Raw genomic sequence first — 22,916 nt, forward strand, 5'->3', positions numbered from 1 at the left:
GAACGAAGTATTCCAGTGATAAAAAAAAAACACAAAATTATTTTTTTCTTTCTTTCCCTCGTTTAAAATTGACATTCAGAGATGGGGCTACCAACAATCTTAATTCTGGCCTTGCTGTGATTCTGTGAAATCATTTCATTTGACGTGACTTCCAAGTCACTCTCTACATAGTCTATACGTATGCAATTTGTTGTGTACGCCTCTCTGAAACATTTCTCGGCGCTTTTTAACATCTCTTGATCCGGTGGTTTTGGTTTGAAAAATAATATCAACATCAGAGATAGAACTGCAATCCACATAAAGTAATATAACACGGATCGTTTTTCAAGTATGGTATGGATTACTCGAAGTGAATACCGAAGCATTGCAATCTCACTTTCGTGCCTGTTTTCAAGTCCAAGTTGTTCTTTTTCTTGTTAACACTGTAGTTTTCTGCAGTAAAATATAAAATGGTAAAAGATAAGCCAAACTCAACTCGAGTGTATGATGATGATGGCTATAGGAAAAGGGCAGCGTGTGTATGTGTCAAAGAAAATGATCATAATCAAGTAGGTTAATGTTGACATGAACCAGAAAAGTAAATTTATAACATTGATTTTTTTTTTACAGATTCTTCTTGTATCCTCTTCCAATGAAAATAGCAGTTGGATAGTTCCTGGTGGTGGGCTTGAACCTAATGAAGAGCCTCCTGAAGCTGCTGTTAGAGAAGTCATGGAGGAGGCAGGAGTTTCTGGTCGTCTAGGCATTTGCTTAGGTGTTTTTGAAGTACTAATTTTTAGAAGTCTTAAATATGTCACATTCCTCATCAAATCTTAAATTTTTTTAGAATAACGAACGGAAACATCGAACCACTGTTTATATTCTACACGTTACGAACGAACTGTCCGAGTGGGACGATTCAAAAACAATTGGTAAAATGAATTTTCTGTTACCAATTTGTTGAGTGAAATCCAATTTTTTTCTTCAGGGAGGCGCCGTAGATGGTTTCAGTATGAAGAAGCTCTTGCACACCTAACTGCTCATAAGCCACTAATGGCTCAATGGCTTTTGAATAAAGCAAAAGCAGAAGCCCCAAGATAGATCCCAGAAAAATCTGATTACTTAAGGACTGAGTTTAGTCCCATTTTATATTATTATTATTGTCTTGCTCTTTAATTAAAGAATTAGAAATTAGATCTAGTCAGCCTCCCAAGTTAACTGGATAACCCATGATGTTACTGCTGATAATTTCTGCTCTTCCATATAATTTAATTTTTTTTTATTATTATTTTGTTAAGAAAAAAAAAAAACTTTTGTTTGCCATTTATGATCTGCTACTTCCTTTTTTGGGGGGGAGGGGGAGGGGATGGAGGTGTAGCAGTGTTGTAAAATTTTTACCTGACAGCATATTTATAACTATTGCTGAAAGGATTCTGTAAAAGGCTAACGAACTTTCACGACGAAGAAACGTCCATATCGACCCCAAATTTAAAGGTACAGAAAGTGAAGTTGGATTTATTTTGTTCTTTACTTAACGGCGGTGCAGAGGAATTTCGAATATTGGAAATGAATTAAGATTGGATAATAAATGATTCGTCAAAATTTCATGAATTATTCCTGCCAGCAAAAATGTATTTTTTTTTTTCTGGTAACAGTCTGGTAACAGTATGATAACAAATTTATCATTCCTCTGCAATTTGCAATTTACAGCGTGATTATCCAAAAAAACAAATCAAAACCTTTAAATACAGGATGTTGAACGACATAGTTGCTGCTTTCAAAGAAATACATATTTAGAATAGAGTTTTCAGATGCATCCTTCGCTATCGTTAGCACTTTTGGTTAGTTTATGGTGAGATCGTAAAACACGCTGAAGGCATAAGTCGAGTTTATCACAATGCTCAGAAAAAACCGGATTAACTATACGCAATTTCTCGGAATGCATCTGCAGTGTTTTTACAACACTAGCTAAACGCCGTTTTCCAACCGACAGGTCCTTTACTTGGACTCGTTTACTATTAGGATTATCGGAAATCGGTTGCTCGTCCTCATACAATTTTCGTTTGATCCCTGTCCTAGATGCACTTGATTCCAAAGCAGCTTCTTCTGAGCATTTAGAATTCTGTTGAGCAGGAGTATGATATTTCGAAAGTTCTTCATCGAGCGGTGGCGTGCCACTGCATCCGCCAGCTAGACGGACCTTCTGTTGCTCAGTGGATGATTCTTCGGATTTTGAATCTATCGAAGTTATACTTTTGTTCAGAGTTGGAGCTGGAGCCTCCAGTTGAAGTTTCTTTGAGCTTGCTGAATAGCCGGAACTTGAAGATGAAGTTGATAACTTCCGAGTTTTCCTCTTTGAGCGAGTTGTTCTTACAGGCAAAGGTTCTGCATTCGAATTGCGAGATTGGCTTCGAAGACGACGTTGAAATCTGTAATTTGATGAACTCGAGTCATCACCATTTTCATTCGATCGACGCTTTTCAGTTTCTTTCCGTTTCCTTGGGTTTTCTAATTCCGTCAAATATTTGTAGCGAGTTCTAGTTTGAATCCTTCTGCAGCTTGAAGTAGAAGCAGTCGTAGAGCTTACATATTCAATGTCATCAGATGGAGGAATACATCGTTCAGAAGACTCGTACTCGTTTAAGACTCCATCCAATTTTAATTTCAAACAAATTTCTTCTGAATTCGAGTTTTCTTCTAAAGACGAAAAATGCAATATCGAGATAACTGGTTCTGATCTCACAATTTTCTCGAATGGCATTTTAGAGTGTTCCGGCAATACACAGTTTTCAATTACTTCCGAAGGAAAAGAAAGCTTCTCTTTTCTGTTTCTGTAGGCCTGGGGACTACAGTTTTCCATAGATGAAGGGCTCTTCGGAGGGTTACTGTCAATCCAAGATTGAATGGAATTCACACGTTCTGTGCCGATAGTTGGAATAGGGACTTCGGAGACCGATTGAAGATAACCATTTACGAAATCCGTGCAATTATCTTGATCTACTACGCATTTAGTAGGTTTTTCTTCGACTACATTTGAATCTAATTGTTTCTTGTTCGCAAATTCATCAGCTGCAGCCGATGAAGTTTTGACAGAATGGTCTGAGATTGATGCATCGCAAGTAGACAATGCTATCGGGACATCCTTAGTTTCTTTTAGACAATCACGGTTGATAGTTAATTCGTTTTTCTCCGTTTTTATAAAAAGTCTTGTATCAGAAAACCAAAGTGGTCCAAAATCTTTCCCATCGGGTTTCCGTGGAATGTTTCTATTAACTATCATCTCCTGAATAATAAACGATGAAATGAATTACATTAAGGTAGAATCTAGTAGTTGTTCATATTAATATCTTTGCATGGCATGGCTGCTTACCTCGAGAATCCCATCATTGTCAACAGCAATGTGCGTTGACATAAATGGATTGTTTAAAAAGCATGCAGGGTAAAACTGATTGTCACTGCTTTTAAATTTAGGATCCGGAGGTAAGGTATACAGTATTATCTCTTTGGAATCGTCCGTTGTTGGTTCGTACAATTTTGCCTTTCATGAAAAAAAGGGGGAATTAATGAAAATATTCAATGTAATAAATACCAAACAAAATTAAAACAAACCTCCTTCAAGGACTTCGACGCTGACTCGATGACCTTCTTTCTTTGAACATCTTCTAGTAGATCCAAAACCACCAACTCGTTAACGAGACCACAATTCAAGCGAACTCGCAAAAACTCAAACTGCTTGTCTAATCTCATTTTGTTCAGTTGAATTCTTTCCAGTCTACTAAGCTTGATCTTTTGCATAAATGAAATCAATGACGGAAAATGCTTTTTCATCATTTCTCTAAATTGGTCCAATATTTCTTTTTCACAATCCACTTTAAGACATGATTTCAGTCTCATTTCCAAATAAAACTGTTTGATTTCTTCCATGATCAAGTCATCCTGTAAATAAAAAGATAATTGATTAGAAGTTTTCTAATAATTTAAAATGATTCTTTTCTTGATTACCTTCAAACCAAAAGATTCTTTCATTTTTGTCCATATAATCATATTCCAACAAGGAAAAATTTTTTCTGTGACTTGTAATTTCACTGCAGGTTTAGATTCGGCTGAGCGCATTACTAAAAACTGAAAGTAAAGTGATATTTAATAACTACAAACTTGTCGATAACTAATAAAATGTCTATAACATACAGCTGCTTTGCAACATAGATCAAGTCTAATACAATCAGATATTTTAATAACATGCTTCAAATCCTTAATGTAGTGCTTAAAAGTGCTTGTCAAAGTTTGTTTCAAAGCATTAAGCTCTTTTGGAGAGATTTGATTGTCCAGTTTACTCCACTCATTCTTGATCTGATGTAGGTATCGGGCACTCAACCAGCTGTTTGGTATAACCACTTGAGAGAAGTTAGATTTGATCTCTAAATAAATAGAAAGAAATGCAAATTAAAAAAGAAACTTAATAAGTCATTATTACAATGTTTGTACTTTTCAACACTTTGGTCATTCCATATTTAGTAGCGTGTTCCCATATCCAAAATTCTATGGCATCCATTTCCCTACTTTCCCGCATTTAATGGGAAATACCTTGATTTGCAATAATACGAAAGTTACAAAGAGTCAACAATAATTTTAATATTTATCTTCTTGAATCAAGCAAGGAAGAAAATCGAAAACAAACTAGCGGGATAGCTGTTGTGAGAAACATCCAGCCCCAGCAACTGTTATCACCGAATAGAAAAGTGAATGACCACGAATAGTCAATACATGTATGTGCTGCCACCTATGTGTAGTAAACTCGGTTTCACAAACATAGAGCTCCTTAAAAAGTTAATCCTACTCTCTGAAGTTTAATTTTTAAGCGAGCCAGGAAGCTCTAGTTTTCTGGGAAAATAATAATAACGTTAATTAAAAGTTAATTGAGAGATTGAGAGTAGTAAATGCCTGTCACAAAGAAAATGCTTTGCATCTAGAATAATAGAAATATTCTAAATTTAAAAAATCTTAATTTAGAGAACAAAGCGCCAAAGCGCCATATGTTAACCAGTTGCGATCGACAATCGCATGATTCATTTTGTATACCTATAGTCATACAGTCTCTTTGCAATAGAGGTACGTACACAGTTTAGCACGACACGCACACAAATTCGCTTGCAGACACGGATACAGACAGACCGGCAATCGCAAATAGTGCAACAACAATGGAAGAGTCAAAGAAAAGTCGGATTTTTATATAGTGAATGACCGAACAAATTGAAATTGCAGAAGTTGTGCAGTGAAAAACGCGGTACGTTGTTGCAGATTAGCGATTTTGTGATGAGGTCGCAATCGGAATCAGGACTAGGGAATCATCATCGGATAACACGTGTACAAGTCAGAATACCAAATTCCAATCGATTACACCTTATATGTTAAGGCCATCACGATGTGTTGCATCAGCAAATATTTCGCTGTTTATTTCTCTTTTAAACTATGCGGTAGTAGAGACAATATAATATATACGATGATAGTTTAGCGAATTCGGACAAATGACCTAAGGAGACCACAGAGATTTCGATGACGGTGAATTGATCAAAAATGAAAAAGTGAAAGAATCAAAGTTCGGTGAAACAAAACAAACATTCTACACATCTCATTTATATCTAGAGAATTGAATGGAGGTGATGAAGTGCAGGTGTGACCAAGATATAAATTCGAGGATAATCAATCGCGTCTGCCAGCTTATAATTGCTTTATTTATTTCTATTAGACTTTGATGGAAGTCTGACTCAGAATGCGCATGACTCTGTCTTTGAAGGCCTTGTTGCTGATCATCATTTCCTCGATGGCCGCCCAGCGTTCCTCCCAGCATTCGTCCCATTCCATGGGCCATGCGTTGCTGCTGTTGCTTCCGCTCGAGCTGAAATCATCCAGCGCAGTACTGCTTCCAAACAGATCTGGCTCTTCTGTGATGGGCTGTTGCAACAAGTTGCTGACCGAAGGTCGCCTCATTTCCGCGTTGACGGCATTAAGAGCAAATTTCAAATCAGCCAATTCCTTGAGCAGAGCTGGATCGAGTTTGCCGTCCGAGTTCATCTTGCCCGCTTGTTCGCTGATGCGACGCAGTGTTTCCGCTAATGGACCCGTTAATCCTTCAAATAGCGAAAAATCAAACTCAGTTAAATCAAATCGCCATTTGATTAAGTACAACAAAAATTACCTTGGAGTCGATTGGTGAGCTCTTGCATTTTTTTCCAACTCTGAGCATACTGCCGCCGGATTAATTCAATTATACTTGTCGTCAATGCCAAGCCAACCAGGATGTAGGCGATGGATACCAACATGTAGGTAGTTTGAGCTGGAAAAACCAAGCGTTAAAAATACGTAGTGATTAGAAATCGCTTCTTTGACAGTGAATTTATAGATTATTAAAGAAATTAGTTGAATGCCATTTTTATTTTGCTTCATCTATATAGCTGTCGGAAATGGTGAAATGCTACCACCAAATCCCATCCCATAAATCAACTTCCCGACGGATATAAAAAAAACATTTGATCCTGTAGACTATTTAGTAACGCAATAGCCTAGACTCGCTCATTCTTAATTAGTAATTGAATTACAAATTTTTTTTAGAACTATTCGGCATCGCCATCGAAGTTGTGTTACATAAGCCCATCACACATATTTTCTTTTATACTCGTAGCAATACATCGTGCGGTGCGTTAGACATTTTTTGAACGTCAACTGTTCATAATGTATAGATATACTGTATGACATTATTTTATCTTATCGAACGTATTTTAAGTCTAATTAGGGAGTTGCATTTGACCTGTTTACTTCGTAATAAAAGTTTTGATTTATAACATTTACAAGGTGAACCATTTTTTTTTTCTTTTGCGAATCATTTGTCCCTAGAATACCTTTATTTAAATTAAAGGTTTACTGGATTAGTAGTCAAATTTGATGTAAGGTATTATAGGACGTAGGCAAGACTCGGCCCCGCTCCCCAGCAGTTCAGACAGTTTCCTGTAGCACGTACAAAACCGGTCAACGCGGATGCAACGCAATTCAAAAATGACCAGGAATAAAAATGAAAGAACTATTTCAATTAACCATTGAACCACCAAGGGATAGTCCTACATTATTTGGTTATACGTTGTAAATTGATAAATCAATTAAATAAAAAATAAAAAAACTAATTTACCAAAATAAATAACTGAAGAATAAAAACACCTTCTCGAATTGACTTTAAAAGATAAATATATAAATCAAAATTAGTTCAGACAACAGCTAGTATGAGTTATAGTTCTAGCCTTCGGATCATAATGACATGATGACACTTTTCCCATGGACCCTAACTCTATAAGCGTATATAAATAGTAGTAAAAACTAAAAAGGTTCTGTAATGACCATAAGCCCTTCATAAAGGCATTCACACTAGTGCAAGGCAATGATTCACGAAATGCGTTTCGAAAGACGGTGTAAGTGCTGCCAGGAATGCTGGCGGGGAGACTATGTTGATAGTCTCCAAAAATAAGCATTCTGATGTGATGTATACCATACGGCACATATAATACCAATAAAAACAAAAAAATAATAACTAAGAAATAAAGCATAAGATAAGTAGAAGCTTCTCACGCTATAATTCAAGGTAAAAAAAAATAAAATGTAACTCAAGGCATCACGTGAGAGCATTAGTAACGACTGCCGAGTAAATACTATTAGCGAGGGAGGGGCTGGAGCGCAATACGAACGCGGTGATGTTGATCAAAAGAAGACGATTCACACGGAAAACGAGCCTCGCGCGCAACAATCATTGGGTACCTATCTGAACTATATAAGTTAAAGAGCATCACATCATCATCATCCAGCAGATATATAAAAGAGGGTCGTCGACTCTATTAAAAGGTGTGGTGTGTGTATATACCGTGACGGAGGACTGGCGAAGGAGTGGCCAGCTGATGAGAGGCGCCATGAAAGCCCAAGCCTGAAGATATACATATATGTCGTGTGTATATAATGAAAAATATTCTCATTTTTCTTCGAATCATCAAAGCAATAACGCTTTAAAAATTCTCGTTATAAGAAAACAGAAAAAGTAATTCGGTTGGAAATCGTGCGCACTTCTATATAATAGACTTTAATGAGCCGCCGAGCCTACGAAAGAATATAGCAATATAAAGCACGATGCGTGTTCGCCTTCACTTTTGCCTATTGATGATCATAGTTGAGTATACCTTCGTATGTTTATTCACTACATTGGTATGTCTATTTAAATGAAGCAGGCGATGGTCGGTTATCAAACGGCCATATGGGTAATTTTGTTTGTTTCTTGAGCTAGGAAAGAATAAGCGGAAACAGCGATGAACATTAACACCGAGCAAATGAATGTTTTAAAAAATGAAGATACATTTTTGGTCGTGTTTAAAATTGCACGGATTGAAAACTAATACGGCACGTCTTATATACGGCTACAGTATACAAGAATATAATCTCTCTTTCTATGAGTGTATATATGACGTTGCCTGCTGGAGTCCAACTATATTAAATGCACTCCATCATTGTCATCATGCTTTTTTTGTTTTCCATTCGCGCAAGCAACCTTCCACATCTCCATAATCCAGTTTTTCGTCCTGGCGGATCAGTGTGGCAGGCGATGTAAAATGATCTAGAGAAAATAGTTGTTTCTTTTTTTTTAAAAAACTCGCACTAAATGAAAATGATGCGCACGCCATACCGCGTGTTGGTTTTTATTTGTTTCTAGATTTGTAGATTAATTTTGTAAAAACAAAGACGTCCGAAATCTATGAAGATTATCCGCGTTAGGGCGGGTATTATTTTCTATGAATTATATTTAGAACATGCTATACTAGACTCTATGTCTATATAGAACTGTGCCAAGCCGCAGTGTATAATAGTAACTCGATATTAATGTGCTGCTGGGCGTCGCACATTTGTTTGTCCACCAACAGCAATTGTCTACATTGCAGTCAAGGTAGAGGCCGCAGCATAATCAAGACATCGATTCGTACGCGCATTTCTTTCAGTACGATATAAGTTGCGCAAGTTGACCAAATTAATTGCTGGCGGTGTGTGTTAATAAACTTATTAACTATTTTTTTAAAACCAGGGTCGCGTTTTGGTGTTGTTATGTCATTTGCACCTAATGGTACAACACATTGAGATCGAAAAATACGAAGATTAAAACAAAAACAACATTCGTATTGACTAAATGGTAAATGACGTATGAAAGCGACAATAATTTGGTTTTTACAGCATTGGAAATTAAAACGGTCCAATGTAAATTCGTGCATTAAAAAAACCAACTGATAACTGATGGCAAAATGTATATCAGGTCTATTCACTATATATGCAGTAGTGCCTATGTATATATATACAGATTATATTATAATTACTGAGACCAAAATAGAAGAGATTACCAACCTGGAACCAGATCGCCAAAGCCTATGGTTGTCATCGTGATGAAGCAGAAGTAAAAGGACTCTAACCTCGTAAGAAACAAGGAAATATAAGAAAAAAAAGAAGTGAGAAAAAACAAACAAGAAAAGGTGGTGGATGTGGGGGAGGGTGAAAAAATGGCAGGCAGCATGATATCCGTATAGGGATTATATCATCCGACATAGAAACGGCCCCGATCCTTCATGTCATTCCAGCCCACTAGCCGATGTAGCAGCCCGTGTGTGTAGCCTTGTATAGCCAACACTCTAGAACATGTACTGTATTATCGATCTAACAAACGTGACACACTATATATGGCAAATATATAACGAGGAAAGGAGATCAAGTTTGTTTTGTTTTTTTGTGGAGGGGGGTGCTGCCGACGTTGTGAGGCCAGCAGCAGCTGCTGGTGATACACATATTGTACAACCGTTGGCTAAAATAATAATAATACCTAGAAAATTCCAGTCTTCCCAGATCATAAAGATTCCACCTCCGATGGCGATGTAGACGATGAGGAGAGCGACGACCAGGACGACCGACAAGGATTTGCCGAATTTACGGCCGAACGTCTGAGCGGCTTGCGATTTGGTCCAGCTGGATCGTTGATTGACATTGTGGTAGACGGCGGCCACGGCTGAGGCCATCAGCATGCCCAAATCGGCGATCACCGTCAGCGTAAACGGAATGCCGATCAGAGCGAAGAAAATGCAAAATATCCGACCGTTTGTCGTTTGCGGAGCAATATTCCCGTAACCTATGGACGCACATCAATGCAACTATTACAGTAATATCCTAATATTTCGTTATCTTTAATTTTAAGAAAATAAAAATTTTTGAATAGCAAGAACAGTCGCCATTTCAAACGTAGATCAGAAAAATGACTTCAACATGCCAATGTGATTAGGTAAACGTTGGATAATTTCCGGTTGTCAGTCGGCCGGATCAGATCAAGGCTTCCAAATAGCAGTAGATTGCGTCATCATCTGATGTATATTCATACATCCAAGCATACATCTTGATGCCTTTGAACTGATGGAGCGTCCCGTTTAAAGAAATTGGAACGCTGATAATAACAACAGAATTCTTATATATCCACTTGGATTCACCTTGTGCATGTTCCGCTTTAAATATAATTGACTTTCTCCCTCGATCTCCGTCCGAGATATACATATCGTTCATTCAGCCGAATCGTTTAAACCGATCGCACCACCGGAATCATTTCCGGAGGGCTTTCCCACCCAAAAAATAAAATAAAACAGCGTTCAACATTTTTCTGCAGCAGCTCAAAATGTTGTTGTTGTTCTAACACATCCCCCCCCCCCCCGAATCGAAATTGATGCCGTGTGTGTATGTGTGTGAGCCGCTCTCTTCTATCATTGTCTAAAAAGGCGAATGGATATTCCAGTCCAAACAAACGGTGGGGAGGTTTATAGGGCTGACGATATAGCTAGACTTCAGTGTACACCTTGTCCCTGTCATATAGACCTCCGTGGAAATAAGCCAATCTCCTGCAGTCGACTCACGAGACCAACGGCGTCGAAAAGACAGATAGCTTATACATTTCTATTTGTTTCTTTTATTTTGTTTTTTTCCCTTATACCTTCGTTCTCGGTTTGTTTGAATTACTTGTATTTTATGTTCCACGTATTTTCGCCTATTCCATCCAAGGGGTCCGCAACTCAAATTTACTTTTTATTTTTTTTACTTTTTCCTTGCTTTATTTTTCCTTTTTTACTTGTGAGATAGGCTTTCCTTCAAGCGAAAATAAAAGGGTAGGGAGGGGATGGGGAGGAGGGGGGGTTCGTTCGCGCGCGCCCTTCTTTTAGCACGTAAAGTAAATTTCCTTTTTTTTCCTTTTTTCACTTTTTTTTGCTTTTTTACCTTTTTTATTGTAGTAAATTTGAGTTGCGGACCCCTTGATTCCATCCGTCTTGTGAAATCCAATTACAAAATGACAATACAATTGTATCGCCGAGTAATGGATGCACCTATAGACGTTCCGCAAAGCATAGCGTAGCAACCAGTGTTGTTGTTGTTGTTGTTGTTGTCGATTATCGTTCATCTGGGTATCCTGTAGACGGCATTGTGTCACGACTCTCACACTATCCGAACGGGTGGTGGCAGACTGTAATCGAAGTCTCTGGCCAGCACAATCGCTTTCGTATGTGTATAATATCGGTACGGACTATATAGCCCAAGACGATATGAACATCGAATGCCAAAGGCCAACACACGCACTTGAATGATCCATTGACCGTGCGTGACGTTCTGAATTATCGTCCTACCGACACCTATTTATGGAGCACCAATTTATGCGTCACCTCTAGATATCAGCGAGCATTACATCAGCTGCTGCTGCCCAGCTCAACCTGTTTTTTTCTCTTTTATCTACAGTGTTTACTTTATTATATTGTATAAGTATTATATGAAATACACCTGAAATTGTTTGTATTTAATTTTCTTTCGTGAGTATTTAAATGGCTAGTTGGCTTCGTTCAACCAACCGTCGCCTCATTAGAATTACGTATGCGATGAGGTTCGTATAATTGACATACCGATTGTAGTGAGGACGGTCGAGGCAAAGAACACTGACTGGGTGTACGTCCAATGAGCAGAAGCCACTCCGGCCTGCAACGGCACCCGATTGGAAACGGCTTCCTGCCATCATACAGACAAACAAATATTTTGGTTAAAAATTGGATAGGATAATGACAAAATAGTTAATAAGTGTTGACTATCAATTAGATCTGTGTGATGTATTTAAATAATAATAACACAAGAGGATAATGGAAAGAAAGCAGTCGATCCAGCGCAATCACCTGAAGGACATCCTCGTACACGGCCATCCGCTCTTCGAGCAAGTTCTGGTCAAAATCCGGACGATCGTGAGCATCTTTCCATAATTTGATCATCTCTTGTCGCTGTTCTACAACACGATTTTGCAGAATAGTCGATTGTTCCAGCTCGTGAGGCTGCTCCAACCATTGGAAAATCTAGACGTACGCATTTCAATTTTTAATGAACATTTTTAAAAAATTACACATTGAAAATTGAATCATCTGGAATAAAAATGTTGTTTAAGGGAGTAATTTCTCTGTGAACTTATCGGGTAATTCCAAATTTGTATTTGAATTTCCGCGCCATGAAAAATGATGGTACGATTGCGCTTCTTGGTCATTTATTCTTTTAGCTAGGCCTGTCTCTATTTATTAATCTCCAATCATTTATCCCCCAAAAGGAGGGAAGAGTAATCAGTCGCCGTGGTGGAAAAATAGACGCCCCATTCCCACGAGATGTCAGCCGGTGTGGGTGGGTATTCCCGTCGTCAAATTTCCCACTTATTGCATTGATTGATTGATTGAAAGTAACCATAGTATACTGTTAAACGGAAAGATGATTTCTTTTGCTGCTTTTGTCATTTTTTGGTAAGTAGTCAGTTTCATCTTCATAATGGTATATCACAAAACATATCCAGCTTGGAGATCACAACATAAAACGAGAGATGGATGAGAGTCCCGAAAACCCCAACAATAACTGCATTAAGCGATTGCCAGCGATTGCGATCCGTGCCAAGCATACAGCTGCAATTTAATCGACTAACAAATCGATCTGCCATTCAATCAAGGTCACCCAAAAGTGATATTATCGATCGCAATTCCACCATTAGTTGGCTGTTGATGCAAAACAAAAACAATAAATCTTTCAATTATACTGGAATTGGTTGGAGAAAAAAAACAAAAAAAAACAACGCCCGATCGTTATATATATTATCTAATAATCTAACTTGGCCTTGGAGGCTTGACTTACCCCTTGCAAGTCTTTCCCATTAAAAATAAAAAAGATCGTTAGACCTCTCACCGTTATTATTGAGCAACGAAAAAAGTCAGGAGCAGTTGCTATTGAAAATAGTCGAGTCCCTCCAAGTCTCTGAACATGAGTTGTCCTCATCGATCATTTCAAAAGTTACGACACCGTTCTCTTACATGCAAACGAGTCTAAGGTGAAAGAGAACACTCTTTTATTCATACATGTAGCGTCGAAAAAATAACGTGAATCAAATAAATAAATGGTTTTCGGACACGCTGACGGCTGACGTGTAGGTACTTAGACTTAGACTTTTTTTTACCAACAGAAGAGCCTGGAATTAAATATTTCTATTTACTTGATCACGTCAAGTCGTACTGGCAGCATTCCTGCCGTTATTGTTCGTTCCCGGGGCAGCTATAATAAATGATGAGCCGTAATATTAGCCAACTTGCATTGTTTGGCAATCCCAGTAGTTACGTTGTATGGCAGACCTGTGCAGCCTTGACTATATTTATATATATCTCTATTTACTATATAGATCTGTTTACAAAACGATCAACAGTGGTCTCTGGCTGCACCTCAGACCCCAAAAGCTGATTCTGCTGCTCGACATGGTGCGAGAACGGAAAAAAGAAAAACGTTTTCCATTTTATTCTGCCCCCGTGCAAAAAGTTTAATACGAAAAGAGATTTGTTTGGCCGAATATTTAATTTAAAATAGCTGCGTACTGCACTTATGCAAATTTTCATTTCCCCTGTGTTTGTTTCCCTTTGAGTCGGTGAGCTGTAGAATGTCTGAAATACATGCGCGAGAACCATTAAAGGGACTTTGGTGATGGCGTAATGGATTTCTAACTCTGTTTCTGGTTGTTAACGCCAAAAAGAAAAAGACCAACACGCATATTATTAGGTCAAAGGCGCGGCAGTACGTGAATTTCAAACTCACGACCTCGTGCAAGTGTATCAATGACGTCATTCTCTGGCCATCAGCCCAGATTGGGAGCGGATGATAAGCTATTGTGTAGCATTCGTCATCTCTATACCGTCCGTCGGTGTATCAAAACTCGGATTGGCGAGGGAAGATATGACCACCCAAAAACCCTTTCACGACGGCCACTGCCACACAGACAGTTTGCCAGACTCTGCAGCTTCGGCTGTTTATTTAGAATATGACAAAATGTTTGGGTGTGTGCTGAGGTGTGCGAGCATCATGTTTTTTCTCTCATCTCTTTTTCTTATAACAGTGCGGGTTCTTATGCGTGGGCGATGGGGAGAAGAATCTAAAGTGTAGCTAGTCCAATCCTTATAAGTTGAAGCTGGCTTATATTCACAATGTACAACGCATTAAGCAAACAACTTGTTTTTTAAGTATTCATGCAGTAGTCGCACTCTGCATTTCGATGATTGCAAAATTTGCATTTTCAGCCGCCATCATGGATTTCCATCGAGCTTCCTTTTCGCAAAAGAAAAAGATGTAACCAAACCTAATTTGCATATTTTTGTACAGCGGCGTACAAGTTATATATTTTTAGTACACAGGTGTACAAACACGAAAGTGTATAACCGCAGCTCCAAGAATTTAGCCCAAAAAAGAAATTGGCGCGAGAGTAAATTGATTCAAATTCTCCACATGTTCAATTCAAGTTCTAAAAAAAAAAAAAAACTAAAATAAGATGGATAAAAGAGAATAATAAATTGATGGAACTGTGGCTGCTGCTGGTATATTCATAGCGCATGCCAGAGAGCACCGTGGGACGGGAGTATATCGCGGGAGTGTTTCGTGTTTTCCCAACTGCTACTGCCGTTGCCGTGCGGTTGCTGCGTGCCATGTTCAATCAATAATAAGCCGTCGTTTCTCATCCTCATAGAAGTGTGATTCTCTGTATATATACATCAGAGCAACACACACAGTCAATGAATAACAGCCAAAGCTTTTGGGGCTTTTATTTTTCCGCAGCATTCGTCGTCCTATTATATTACAATGAGAGACGACCGCCTCACGCTCCCGCCGAAATGCCAACGATAGAAAAACAGTTGCGGGCTATTATGCGGTGGATCTAATCTGGACTGTAACTTTAAGCGGTGCTTTCTGTGGTTTTAAAAGCCCATTAAACTCATTTTAAATGTATTTCTGTATGGCGCCAATGATAACTAAATAAGACCGCTCGCCACACAGTCTCTAGTATAATCGACGGATTCTATTTCTATTAGACATTTGACTGGAGAATGGCCAGCTGTTCAGCCCGTCGCCCTTTTATTTCTTTTCAATTGCACGGCCTCTCTTCAGTTCTTTTGTTTTGTTTGATGGCGGACAAACACACACCGCCACAATCGTGAGGTTTGACTCTTGGGAATCATCTAGTGCCGCATGGCATGCTCATTGAATATATACACACATATAGAGAGACCGTCAAATAAATAAAGTGCCCAGCACCACCGAGAAATCGCAATGTCGTCAACGCCATAGACGTGCGTGAGTGCCAGCGGTGCACGCGGGACCGCCGTACCGTCTAATATGGCTCGAGTTTATTTTAAAGTTGATTGGTGTGTGTTATTATTTACTACTCTATGCACTCGGTGGCCGAGAGAGACTGCGAGAACAGACTTTAAACAGTGTAACCAACACACACAGGATTGGCGACAGCAGTAGCTCAACAAAGGCAAACACCAGTGGTGAGTAACACACGTGAGTATAATAATAATGCCGATGGTCTACAACACACGACCAGCAGCAAAGGATTCAAAATACGACGAAGACGGTTTAACGACTTTTGGCTCAATTCCAGTTTTCTCATTCGGCTGCCTGATGTTCTCTCACTCAAATCCGAACTGCGGGACATAACGCGGCATTCTCCAACAGCAGTCGGCTCATTTCCAGAGAAAAAATTGTAATCTGGCGCGCCTTTCAAAACAACCAAACAAGCAGATCCCGGAAAAAAGAAAATAGAATTTCACTTTTTATTTTAGAACAAAAGCTGAAAACAATCGTCAATCCAAAGAGCTTAACTGATTGTTAACAGTCTTGCCTTTTTCTTCTTCCGACACCAACAATGAGGAGGAAGTGGGCGTGAGGGCTCTACCTTTTTCTCGGTAGAAAGGCGATGACAAACAACGTCACCGGTTCATCATTTCCATAAATCAAAAAGAAGATGAGGCGGAAAGAGAAAGAAACGAACAGGAAGTATAGTGAAAAAAAGACGGTTATTCTTAACCGAGAAACTGATTCAAATGGCACAGGCTTGAAGCACAGTCATTATAATCTAAACTTAATTAAAATTATACTTATCTACTATTTTCCGGGGTAGAAAAATTTCAATGAGATAAATCAGCTGACCAATTCGATGCTTTTAGGTTATTATTCTGTTTTACTCGTATAGAAGTTTGCATTCACTTATTGCTATAAGGCCATAAACATCTCTCATATAAAAATAAGGTGTATCCTATAGTCCATTGCTTTTTGGTATAACTTTGGACGTACAGAAAACCGCACGAGAGAGAGATACGACATTTTGAAAACAAACCTGATGGCGATTGTCAAGGGTGAGTCGTATAGTGTCGGCGGCCGGATCGACCGGTATACTTTTAATCCGCGCGCCACACCCACCATAGTATTCAACAAGAGAAAAAAAGAAAGCCGGAAACGGAGGCGGAAGAGAATTTTTCTGTCGACACTGGCGCGCTAAAGGAAACAAAACCATAACGAGCGGGCGGAGCTGCTGCACACCCGCTCCGCTCGGCTCTATATATTGCTGGCGCGGAATGAAAGATTTCTTTTATCCATTTTCTTTTCTTTCCTTTTCTTTGTGTCAAACGACAATTTCTTTTTACAAAAATTTGAATTTCTTCTGTCCGCACAAACACCGCCGTTTTTGTTTAATCTATTTCAACAATTGTACAAGAGTCACACGACGACAGGATGTAAATTTGAGTCGCTCTCTGGGGCAGAGTGCAAAATTCTATAAGAATCGCACCAGCGCCGTGTCGGCCCAACAGACACGGGGCCGCCGCTGCCGCCCGGCCGCCCGTGCGCTATAAATGTCCTTCTTGCTAGGACATTTATTTCGGAATAAGCCCCACATTGTCTCCTATATAGCTTACAACGCTCTCATTGATGTGTCTTTTCGCTTCTACTGCGGGTAATAATAATATAGCGCGTCGGCTAGTGGCGGTCCGCGCTGGCCGGCAGAAAAGAGCCATGTGTGTTGTAACCGTCGCCGCCTATATTATCTGCCATCTCCCGTCATCCGATACTCGGATAATGCCATCAACTGTCCCTGCTGTGCTGGCCCTTTTGGGGCTCTATTTTACTGGTCTCGTAATAATAATGAAACCTAAGGTTAGCGCGTGGAATATCCTATCGCATATGCTCTATGAAACACGAACGGTGTGGGTGAGCCGAGGACGATCCGCTGCCGCTTATACGTGAATATGCTCCGCCGCTTCTTTTGATCCGCGCCGTCGTCCTTCTTCCCGATCCCGACAGACACAATCACGGAATGCTCGGCGTGGGATCATCGTTTTTTTTTTTTTTTTTTTTTTTATCGTAAGGTGTAAAACTGCAGGGCCCGGACGGACGGACGCGGCTCGTTCCCGATCACCGATCACCAAGGCGGCAAAAATCTAGACGCAGAACGTTCAGAAATAACACGAGTGATGGGCTCCTTTGATGATTGACGAAATCCAAACAGTGTGTGGGTGTGTGTGTGCGTGTGCTGTCCAGCCCTGACGTATATACTAGACGCAACTGATCGAGGAGAGAGCGCCAGCAGAGTATTGGGTTCGCACGATCGGGAATTTCACGGCTAGTGTTATTTGTACTATATACACAGCCAAAGCGATGGTGGCTGTCGTCATTTTGCTATCAACTCATTTTTTCCTAAGAATGTGGTTCGTCAATGTTTGAAAAATGAGTATTCGTTCAAATTTTTATTTGATTCATCTAATATAGGGCCTTTTTATTAGTTGGGAATAATGGGACTCTGGATGTTTTTGCGAATTTCTATCAGTCAATTTTCTTATCGTCAGTTTGAATATGAGGGGAAGAAAAAATGTAAAAACAAATGTATGCCGGTCTCTCTGAGACTTCCATCAACTGGCGAATCCTTTAGCCGCCGCCCCTTTTGTCATCTCCGAGTGATGAATGTCTTTCGATGCGTCAAAGGCTAACGATTCCATCAAAACAGAATAAAGGGACGAGAAAGGGGTGGAAGAATATGATGTAGGACGGTGGGGCGACTCTCTCCACCACACACACACACATGTGAGCAGCACTGCTGGCATTCCAGATTTCTAGACGGCGTATTATTATGTACAAGCCCAGCGCATAAGATGACAGTGAATCGATAAGATATGTTCTCGCTTCCACAGTGCGGGGTGGCCGTCTTATATCGCTGGCAAGTCACCCATACCACTCAGAACCGATGTTAACAACAGTACATCTTATGCGAAACTGTGTACATCCAAATAACTCGCTGTGTGCTGGCATCACACTGCTACTGCTGCTCCACTATCCATCAGCAATTCAGTTTGAAGATTTATTTTTTGAACTTTCGTAGGACTTTGAGACACAAGCTTCTTTTTTGCTGATGGTTTGTTGAATAACTAATTGTCTCCGGGTGTTTCTTTTCTGGCTCTTTTCCCAAAACCTTTGACTGTACTACACCCTCCTCCTCCTCCGGCTCTAACTCCACCTCACGCCGGAATAATGGATGACTTCTCTTGATCTCTTTTGCTTCTCCCCCCCCAACAGTCCTTCCTCTTTCTGTCTCTCCATTCACTTGCATTCAAGCATATACAGGCAGAGAGTCAGAACATATTATAACACATATTGCTCGTCGACACTCTAGCTATACGGTTAACCGCTAGACACACACACACACACACATGTCTATTCTTATATATTGCATGATTCAAAGTTGGCTGGCCATACCGCGGGAGAAATAAGGGCTGACAGCATTTTTGGACCGTCTTGAAAGGACGGCCAAAAGGAACGCTGATTGTTTAGCCTACAATTCACCCGTGTGTGTAGTTGCAGAAACGTACATGCGAAGTGGGGGGGACCCGTTTGCCGGACGACGACGACGTCGCTCGTCGATCACTTTTTGACTTATATCCAAATATTCGCAAGTTCCAAATATAAATAGAATGGAGAATATCAGTTGAGAGCAGCAGCTCCCGCTTTAGACCCGTAAATTTTAAAAAAAAATCTGACGTTGATGTTTATCGGCTCCGCATTTCTTTCTCAAAAGAGCGCGAGGACATATTGTTGGAGAAAAAGATAATTCATGAATTCCCTCGATCTTTCTCACAGCCCCACCCTTATTGTTTCATCAAAATGATTACGACAGTGGAAAAACAGCATTGGGTCCCTGTAACCGAATAACATTGAAAGTTTTTATACAGACTAGAATCGACGACCCATAGAATAACCTATATATACCCATACAGTATGTAATGTGCGGTAACCTCGTGTTGACTGACGGGAATAGGGAGCTAATTACCTCTGCACCGCCTGTTTTTGTTTTGACTTGTGTGTGCATTGTCAAAACATCGCGAATGGAAAATATTATGTATTCACTTTATACGGGTGGGATGAGCTCTGTGAGCTGAGCCGTCGGTTTTTGGTCGGATTTCCGTCGCCCACCCGAAAACGCGGCGGGCTGGCCCGTCTATCGAAAAAAAGACGACGAGTGTAGTATCTGCGAAAGAATGTATACTAGTCTGTGAGCGAGCGCGCGCGCACGCTGGATGTACACATAGAAAAGGGAATATAGCGAACAAGAGTTGGTGTCGTCACAGACTCTGCTGCTGCTAGCTGAGTCTCGGAAATATATATAAATGAACATTGCCAGTTACGTAAACTCCATACATTCTATTTACGCAGTAGGTATCGATATAGAACCGTTTATCGTCACTATAGACAAAAGGCCGGCGGGATGGATAAATTCACTGGGTTCCGGGAATAGCGGGGAAACAGATTGAGCAATCATCATATGTATAACCGAGGCTGGTTGTTGCTGTGTACGTACCGATGCACCGGCGGCTGTGTAGAGGCACAAGAGAAGAACGAGTCCGGCGTGAGCTAATCCCTTGCGTAATCGCGGATTTGAGCTCAGGTAGCGCCAGCAAGCCGATCCGCACCTGCCGGCTCGGCCTTTGGCGGTGCCGGTGACCGACTGGGTCCCGATGCCGACGCTCGTCGCTCCTCCGCCTCCGCCACCGACGACACTTCCGACCATCGACACTCTCTCGGCACCTTTGAGGCTCGTCGGACTGCCCGGCTGGCTCACCGTCGAGTTCAAACGCAAGAAAGTGTTGGCAGCAGAACTCATTTCGTCTTTCTGTTTTCAGTTTGAATTTCTTGATTTTCCCGCACTCGATTTATTCCCCTTTGCCAAATGTAATTCAACGTTCGGTTCACACACACTTGAATGATTTTAATATCTGACAATTACAATTGGCTCATTGTTTTTAGGGTTGGTAATCGAATCGTTTTCTTTCAAATGACTGGCGAAATATAACGGGGCGACACTAAAACACCTGCCTGAAACTCACTCGGGGTAATCGTGTTGTTTCTAGCGAGCTCAGCAGGAAGAAGAAGAAGAAGAAGAAGAAGGAGGCGCAAGGAGTGATCCTCTCCATGCTGCTGCCCGCGGGAGACTGACCTGGCCGACGATGTGGCCGCCTCTAGAAATAGCTACAACACACATGTACACAACAGGGTGCTGCTCCAGCACAATGCGACGACGACCGGCGCTCATCGGGCCACATCGCGGTAAAATACACCGAGAGAATAGACACACCACCACCGCACACACACATACATACATCAGCCTGCAAATATACTATAGAGTCACGGCGGTGCCTGTCGTGACTCTCTATACACTGCACACATGGTTGTATAGCGCGCGTACACAAGTTGAGCGTGAGCGCTGCTGCTGCTTGACTACATTATCCGGAACCTTTGGTGGGGAGGCCAAGATGCAGCAGCGGAACGAAGGATGAACATCGCACCCATATCTCTCGAGCGGCAAAAGTCGAGTCACCATACAAGTGTGCCGTTTTGACGGTTTTACAAGTGAAAACTGGCTATGCTATATGTACTGGCTGCTGTTATTAAGTGTGATCATCTATCTATTCCGGCGCTGGCTGCTATGCTGGACGGCTGATGCTGGCAGTGAACTCGAGCACAGCTCCGCAAAGAAAAGAGCGTTCATGTGTGTCTCATAGCCAAAAGAATAAGTGATGACAAGAGAACATTAACTATCGCATACAAGTGCAAAGATGCAAGATGAGAGAACATTTCGCCCTTTTTTTGAATAAAATACAAATCGGCAAAATTTCGCTAGATAGACGACCTATTTTATTTCTGCTATCCGTTTTGAATTGTTGCGCAACTAAAAAGGAAAATTTAATTTTAGGCGGAATTTACGAATTGCCATAAAACAGACATTTACGACTGAAATTCAAGTGTTTATTAGTTGGTTTAAAATTAGCGTTTTGATATTTGTCAACACTTGCATCATATTTGTTTTGAAATCTTAGATTCTTGTTTTGTTTGGTTATTTTCGAAACCTTTTCATACTGTGTGCCATTCTTGTCTTAGCACTAGGGATATGGTAGTATAGGCAGCAGAAGTGAGCGTTCCAGCTGCAGCAGTGTATGGACTAATGGATGGCTTATTTTGGTTGAGACTGCTGCTCGACATTACCACAAATGACGACTTTGTTAGTGTAGTGTGACACCGGACGGCCAACAGCAGCAGGCTCCGCTCTTCTCCGCGTCCATCTCCGCTTCCGTCCGCTGCTGATGCTGCCCGCCTCACTATCACTCAGTCGGTTGACCAATATGCTCTCGGCGCTTTCTTGGCCGGAGAATGAAGGCCGTTTCTTGTGACGTCACCATCCTGCGCCGGACATGCAAAACAATTGAACTCAACCAGCCAACGCAAACATGGAGTTGTTTCAGCTTTGCTGGATCTCTTGTCTGTGTCAATTCCGGTTCGTCTTCTCAACTGCGCCAAGATGACTTAATTGCTAAGCTATTTTATTTTATTTCTGGACATCACGTTGAGTATCAAACAGTGTGTGATGTAACGTTTGTTTCCGATTTTTCTTTTGGCTGTTGCGTAATAATCGAAACATACTACGTAATCCAACACCAATCAATGTTCAGGACACTAATAGAAATGATTCTTTCACGATTATAATCAGACCCAAACAAAATCCATTATAATCTCTAGTCTTCGCCTTATTATTTCTTACGTGGACAATCATAGAGCTTAATCAATATAGGCTGGGCGCTAATTTCCCAAAGCGAAGATTCCGTGAAAAGAAAAATTCCTATTGGCTCCAGGATATGTCGACAATTGCGTACAAATTGGACAAAATGAGGCGCTAGGTGATAATCTCTTGGGCTTAATAATACGCACTTTAATAATGAATTGCGTACCATCACCAGAGTACACGACGGCATGCAATTGACATGGGGATTTATTATTAAACAAGGGGATTTACAAAGTTGAAGATGGATGAGATTATACAAAGGGGAAAGATAATCCGGTGCGGCATTTCTATTACGAATGCATTCGGCTCTAAATGATTGTCCACTTGATAAACTGCGTATAAATCAAGGAGGGACTGTTGACTCGGACTAATGAGCAACTCATCCGTCATTCCAACTAGTCAAGCCAAA

General features: G+C 40.5%; 3 protein-coding genes across 5 annotated transcripts; 1 reads left to right on the top strand and 2 right to left on the bottom strand.

The window, feature by feature from the left end:
* The first annotated feature begins 133 nt into the window (after positions 1–133).
* On the top strand, positions 134–1,306 carry LOC124329222 (diphosphoinositol polyphosphate phosphohydrolase 2-like). Its single transcript, XM_046788286.1, has 4 exons — positions 134–548; positions 610–765; positions 827–911; positions 968–1,306. The coding sequence occupies exons 1-4, from the start codon at positions 450–452 to the stop codon at positions 1,078–1,080; spliced, it is 453 nt and encodes a 150-aa protein (XP_046644242.1). The 5' UTR covers positions 134–449; the 3' UTR covers positions 1,081–1,306.
* A 271-nt stretch (positions 1,307–1,577) lies between these two features.
* Positions 1,578–4,725, bottom strand: LOC124329035. The gene is made up of 6 exons (XM_046787967.1): positions 4,465–4,725; positions 4,168–4,397; positions 3,982–4,101; positions 3,589–3,915; positions 3,350–3,517; positions 1,578–3,262 (listed from the first exon to the last, which is right to left on the bottom strand). The coding sequence occupies exons 1-6, from the start codon at positions 4,547–4,549 to the stop codon at positions 1,787–1,789; spliced, it is 2,406 nt and encodes an 801-aa protein (XP_046643923.1). The 5' UTR covers positions 4,550–4,725; the 3' UTR covers positions 1,578–1,786.
* Positions 4,726–5,013: 288 nt separating this feature from the next.
* Positions 5,014–20,972, bottom strand: LOC124329101 (TWiK family of potassium channels protein 7-like). 3 transcript variants are annotated; one of them, XM_046788097.1, is made up of 9 exons: positions 20,252–20,972; positions 12,237–12,410; positions 11,973–12,075; positions 9,869–10,171; positions 9,400–9,459; positions 7,883–7,942; positions 7,780–7,788; positions 6,176–6,313; positions 5,014–6,107 (listed from the first exon to the last, which is right to left on the bottom strand). In XM_046788097.1, the coding sequence occupies exons 1-9, from the start codon at positions 20,552–20,554 to the stop codon at positions 5,722–5,724; spliced, it is 1,536 nt and encodes a 511-aa protein (XP_046644053.1). In that variant the 5' UTR covers positions 20,555–20,972; the 3' UTR covers positions 5,014–5,721. The 3 variants fall into 3 exon arrangements, with proteins under 3 accessions (XP_046644053.1, XP_046644054.1, XP_046644055.1); XM_046788098.1 differs by lacking the exon at positions 7,780–7,788 and having other exon boundaries at positions 20,252–20,968; XM_046788099.1 differs by lacking the exons at positions 7,780–7,788; positions 7,883–7,942 and having other exon boundaries at positions 20,252–20,963.
* Between the last annotated feature and the right edge of the window lie 1,944 nt (positions 20,973–22,916).

Source organism: Daphnia pulicaria, chromosome 3, assembly GCF_021234035.1.
Source record: "Daphnia pulicaria isolate SC F1-1A chromosome 3, SC_F0-13Bv2, whole genome shotgun sequence".
NCBI classification, from domain to species: Eukaryota; Metazoa; Arthropoda; class Branchiopoda; order Diplostraca; family Daphniidae; genus Daphnia; species Daphnia pulicaria.